Below are 5,843 nucleotides of genomic sequence, written 5' to 3'. Positions count from 1 at the left end.
TCGGGTCGGGGAGGGCGGGGGGGTGCTTGGGGAGAAGAGGAGGCGGGGAGAAGACGCGCCGATTTTACTCGGCTGAGGAGCGATGGAGTAAATATACTTAGATTTTTAGGGAAGGAGTAAAAATTTTACTCCACTAAGCCGTATAGGGGATCGGCTATATCAAACTTAGTGAAGTAAAAAGCCAAATTTACTCCGCTAAGAAGATATAGGGGATCAGTTAGAAATGCTCTAACTTTATTGAGACTAACAAAGTTTATTTATGATGCACTTGGAGCAGTTTACCATTATCAATCAAGAACAACATAACAACAATTAATCTATATGTTTGTCGGTTACCTGCGATTTTTCATGGAAAACAAAAGTAGTTTGCAAAATAACGATGCACTCACGCATTCTAAGGTCCCATTGGATAATAACAACAAAATCTGAGCCAAATATTCCACTAGAAGGTAAAATCTTCATTTGATATCTTCTGATAGGAGTTGCGCTAACCAAAGACAACTTCACCGTCGAAATTGGCAAAGAGGTAAGAAGTGTAGATTTTGTACTCATAATGAGACAATCAAACACCTCTTTTTCCGGTGCAAATTTGCGCGTTCTATTCATGCTAATATTGTTTAATTTTTATCCGCTCACAAGTGTTGTCAGTATTTTTGTCATTATTTGGATGGTATTCCAAATAGATTCAGAACGCCAATAAGGGTGAGAGTGTATGCTTTATTATGGTCGCTTTGGCTATATAAAAATGATTTGAATTTTAATGGCAAAAACTCTTCTCCTCTGCAGGTTATTTTTCGATGTACGCACTTCGCTTCATGCGTGGTCCATGATCAGCCCGCCACCTCCTTCGACATAGGCATAGCGTCAGTCCTATATGACTCTACATATGTCGTTTTTTATTATCTTTTGTCAGAGTGTTGGTGTGCATCTTAATTATGCAGATGCCGGCTGTTGCTCATCATGGTTTCTATCCACTTGATGCTACATTTATTTTGAATTAATAAAAATGCCCTTTTATCAAAAATACTTTGCAAATAACGACAAAAAAAACCGACAGTGAAGAAGCACAAACAAGCCAAATGAATGGCAAAGATTGAGATTAAAGGTTATTGCACTATACTATTATACATGATTGTACATTTCACATAATGAAGTGTTGGATACTTCATTCCAGTAACATCTCCTATCACTTCACCATCAGGATCTGGCAAAAATATACATCCAGATGGTCAGCATCACATGACTCCTAGCTACTGGTTTTATCAGTTAGCTGAAGGATAAGGTCCTTCTGGATGACATAGAACCTGTCCTTGATGTAATCAGTGCCTCGGCGAATTTGTGGATCTCGACGTCTTCTGGTATTGTGGCCTCACCGCTATCAAACTGAGAACCATGTTCACTGAATCTTCCGGATCCGAAAGATGCATTCTGTTTTACCCCATGACGCTGGTATCTTCCATCTCCTGCTTCAGCTGTGCTATATCTTTGGCTGCCAAAAGAAGGCGTACCGCAGCTGCGATCGTCATGTTGCTGATTGGCTCCTTCTGTCAAGAAGGAAGAATAGCTATCATGCGACTCTCTTCCAGTGAAGTCATCAAAGGAACAGCTCGAAATAGACACTCTCCTCTCCAAAGTAGGGAAATTGTTCTTTTCCTTATCTTTTCCCAGTACCAATTTCCGTAGCTTAGAGAAAAACTTCTTCTTCTCTTTCTTCTTCGGGTTTCTGGGCGTTGTGATTGATGACATGTCGGTCGATGTGTCATCGGGTTCGCCACTTGATGATGCCCTTGAAGAAGCGTACTCTGAGCCAAATTCTATGGAGCTTAAACTTCTCTCGTCCGCACCAACATTGGCATACTCCATTATCAATTGCTTGGCTGTCTGTTCAGATTTGGGGCTTAGGGTGTTGCTTAGATCCTGTGCTGTAGTTTGTGCCCCAGGACCAGGAGTCCCCTTGTTCTTCAGCTCATGCCGCAGGCAAGCATTGATCCATTTAAGATATACCAGCTCCTCAACATCTGCAAACCTGTCAGTCCGCAGTTGTTCAACCTCTTTTGACAACTTCTCGTTTTCTTGCTTCAACCCATCAACTTGTTCTGATGTTTTTACCTGCAATTATTTTTACTTGCTTAATTCGTGACAGAGCAACAAATGATCAATAACACACCGAAGCAATAGATCTGTGGAAAAAAAATTATGCAGTTTCTGTTTGGCAGAACAAGCATCAAGAATATCATTTTCTATTTAGGAATACCTCCTCCATTTGACGATTCATTTTTTCACATCAAGTGTTAGTTACAGTGCAGCCCAAGAACAGTCAAGATTTACCTCCATGCTATTGTGGGACTTGGGTACAGGCGGTAGGCGTGTGAGCTCCAATCGCCTACTAAGGTGTGAATTCTCCTGCTGCAGCCTTGAATTTGCAGCTCTAAGCTCTCTTGCCTCATTTTCCAATTCCTCTAGCCTCTTTAATTTCTTCTCAGCCTCACCATCAACTTCTCCCTCAATAATCTCCTTGCACTGAAAAGAATCAACTATGTTCTGAAGGGAAGTGATTTTCTCCTTTGCTTGTTCCGCATCCAGTCTCAACTTCTTTTTCAACAGCTTGCATTTTGATTTTGTCATCTCAAGCTGCGAAGTTAACTTTGAGCTTTCAGACAACTGTGTTTGTAACCTCTGATTTTCAGATTGCAAGGATTCGATCTTCAAGGAGTATAGCTGTGACTCGACATTGCTTATCTTCAGTTGGTTCTCAAGCTCCCTAACTGCAGCACCTTGCTCCTGCAAACCATACAACTCCAAAAGTTGTATCTCCAGGGTCTTTTCCCTTTCTTGCAGAGATCTAACCAAATCTCTGAGCTTGAAAATTTCATGCTCATTAGATGCATCTTCCCTTACTCTCGCTGCAGGTGAGCTTGCGATATTGCCTATGTCTCTGCCAAATTCTTCCATAACCATTTCATTGAATTCTGGAAGGAGAAATCCTTCATCATCATCATCATCATCAATGTTTCGGCATTTCGGGGGAAGTGACATCGAGGCAGTGGTGGTGGTCGTTGTAGTGGTAGTGGTTGTGTGCACAGAGTTCCCACTGATTATTTTCGCCTTGGTGTCCTCCTGCACAAAGCACAAACATAAATGAAAGTCTACAAATGAAAATGGGCATATTTCAGTTTTCCTTCAACTGATTGAAGAATGATATCGAGTAAAGGCAATAACTAATTTGTGGATAAGTTACTACTCCCTCCGTCCCATAATATAAGAGCGTTTTTTACACTAGTGTAGTGTAAAAAACGCTCTTATATTATGGGACAGAGTGAGTATTTTGTTAGGACGGTCGTGGAAGATGAACTACCAGCAACATGTTCATAGTAAACAAAAGGTCATCCTTTAAATACAGTTTAAGATTCACGTGTTACGGCGAATTTGATATAAAACATTAAGGAAAGGGATATTAAAAAGAATGTGTAGCCTAACCCCGAAAGCATCACACTATGTTTTTACCATCTTCCAACGAGCCCGTGGTTTGCCTTGCCTAATGCTTACCATTCAGACTTTTTTTGTGACGTTTATATGTACTAACAATCTAGAAAAAGAATTATATTCCCTGAAAAAGGTTGAAAGACTACCAATCAATAACTAAAACATCCAAGAATTCTAAGTATCACCTTCTGATCATAATAATTTATAAATACTCAGGATGACCATTCTCTGTTAACCTATTAGCTCATCCTTCTTAGGTATGGTTACACCTCTACGAGTGCAAAAATTACAGCAATCATGTTTTTGTGCAATCAGATTCTTACATTCTTGAGGATCCTTAGCTCATCCTTGAGCCCTCCACCACCACCCTTCATGCCACGGGCATCATCTGGCTCTACAAACACATCAAAACATACCAATTTTTTTTCAATATGCATCACTTTTTAGCCTGTTTTTCTTATTTAGTGGTAAAAAAAAACTACTGTACTAAATGAAGAGGCAGAGCTGTTGTTGATTGCTCGATAGACAAGAAAATTCTCAATCTTGCGGTGCACAAGACATAACTGAGGCATAATCAATCTTAGAAAGGAAGATTTTATAAAGAAAGCATATCTAGCTTGCAAGCAAGGCATGCATGTGCTCATGGTTGGGTACCTGAAGGAGGAGGGAGCAGGAGGTGCCGGGGCCGAGGCCGGCGCTGCCACCGCAGCCGCGAGAAGAAGAGCCCAGCGATGGAGAGCGTGATGGCAGCGCCCACCCTGAGGAAAAGCAGAGGCAGGTCCCTCCGGCCACCGCCGCCGCCGCCGCTACAGTCTCCTGCCTTGGGCATCTTCCTTTAACTTGACCTACCTTGCCAAAGAACATCTGAATCCTGCCGCATGCAAACGGCAGAAACAAGGGGAACCCAATCAGCGGCTCAAGTGTCCTAGGATCGCCAAGAAGGTGGCAAACAAATTTCTAATTTTGGTGACTAGAACTGAAAATTTCGGGCTCTAGACCCCGAGATTGATGCGAGGAGGGTCTGAAACTTGCAGAAATCGCATCAAGAAACACGGCGAGCTCCACCCCCCTGCACCTTTGCCAGCCATATCTCCATGGCCTGAATCGAGCAGACCAGGAGGAGGGGTGTAGCCAAACCCAGCCGAACAGCCGAACCGGGCTACGATTCGCCCTCCGGTAACCTCCAATTTGGACAAGGAGGAGCTAAAATTAGGGTGGCAGGCTCCGGCTTTAGCTCGCAGCCAACGGAAACCGCCGAGAAAGCGTAACGACTGAGGAGGAAGAAGAACCCAACAAAATTAGCTTCCTCTCAAAAGTGGCACGGCTCGTTTATTCCGTTTCTGTCTTGGCTTGTTCTTGTTCCTCCCAAGGCAAGACAAATTCCGATTCCAAACGCCGGAACATGTCCCCGTCTTTGTAGCGGGGCACTCGTGTCGCCTTTCTTTATTTATTCAGATTCCGTCGTTTTCTCGCTGGTTCTTTCGCAGATCGCAAATTCGCCAATTCTTCACCAGTAATGCTAGTACTACTTCCGTGGCGAAATTTCAGTCTCAGCTTGCTTGTGCAGTAATTGTAAAATGGGAGAGCGGCCGTTGGCGGGAGGGTGGCTGAACCGACTGATGGCGGAACGAAACGTGGAGCGTGGTGGTCTCTTCCGTGATTTCTTCACGCCACCTTTAATGAGCTCGTGCTGCTGCCAACAAGGCATGCTCTGTTGTTTGTTGGAACGGTTGGTTCACACGAGGAACACGACGACCCCCGTGGTTGTACAACATCTCCAACGTGACTCGTCACCTCCAAATGTGACACGTTTAGGTCTTCAACACGGCTCATCAAATAGGGTCGAACGGGTCCAAACGTTGGAATCCCTCGGGCCGACCCTAAACCGTAGTGTTAAGTATGTATTTTGTATTACCCGTTTATTAAAGTAGTGGCCCATCTCCTAATCTTTTATAGTTGAGATAGAGGCCTTACCTGTACTATATATATATGTGTGTACCAGCACCCATCAATACTACGTCCATTGTATTGCAAACTATTGTCTACATGGTATCAGTTTCCGGGTTTTAACCTTAGTTTTCCGCCCCCGTCGCGCCTCCTCCGCGTCGCCGCCGCCGCCTCCACCCAGCCGCCGCCGCTCGCGCGTCCTCCGCGCCGGCCGCCGCCCTCCCTCTCCCTGCCCGCGCTTCCCCAGCGTCTTTGGCCGCCGCCACCGCCGCTGCCCGCCAGCCGTCGCTCCAACCCGCCCGCCCGCATCGCCGTTCCAACCTGATCGCTAGCCAGTCGTCGCCCTATCCATCCAGCAGCCCGATCTCACCGCACGCCCGCGCTCGCTACTCCAGCCCCGCCCGCTTGCGTCG

General features: G+C 44.8%; 1 protein-coding gene across 1 annotated transcript; it reads right to left on the bottom strand.

The window, feature by feature from the left end:
- Positions 1-1,057: 1,057 nt before the first annotated feature.
- Positions 1,058-4,996, bottom strand: LOC123115267 (protein CHUP1, chloroplastic). The gene is made up of 5 exons (XM_044536470.1): positions 4,559-4,996; positions 4,138-4,354; positions 3,807-3,877; positions 2,329-3,117; positions 1,058-2,109 (listed from the first exon to the last, which is right to left on the bottom strand). The coding sequence occupies exons 2-5, from the start codon at positions 4,310-4,312 to the stop codon at positions 1,267-1,269; spliced, it is 1,878 nt and encodes a 625-aa protein (XP_044392405.1). The 5' UTR covers positions 4,313-4,354; positions 4,559-4,996; the 3' UTR covers positions 1,058-1,266.
- Between the last annotated feature and the right edge of the window lie 847 nt (positions 4,997-5,843).

Source organism: Triticum aestivum, chromosome 1B (assembly GCF_018294505.1).
Source record: "Triticum aestivum cultivar Chinese Spring chromosome 1B, IWGSC CS RefSeq v2.1, whole genome shotgun sequence".
Classification (NCBI taxonomy): Eukaryota; Viridiplantae; Streptophyta; class Magnoliopsida; order Poales; family Poaceae; genus Triticum; species Triticum aestivum.
Note: the sequence above shows the minus strand (reverse complement) of the source record. Positions and strands in the feature narration are given on the sequence as shown.

What these genes read in the sequence shown, in the direction of transcription:
- LOC123115267 (XM_044536470.1), bottom strand. Translation starts at nt 4,312, where the DNA reads ATGCCCAAGGCAGGAGACTGTAGCGGCGGCGGCGGCGGTGGCCGGAGG. An exon ending in CCTGCTCCCTCCTCCTTCAG is followed by an intron (nt 3,878 to 4,137) that starts GTACCCAACCAT and finishes ATGTGTTTGTAG; the next exon opens with AGCCAGATGATGCCCGTGGC. An exon ending in AGCTAAGGATCCTCAAGAAT is followed by an intron (nt 3,118 to 3,806) that starts GTAAGAATCTGA and finishes TGCTTTGTGCAG; the next exon opens with GAGGACACCAAGGCGAAAAT.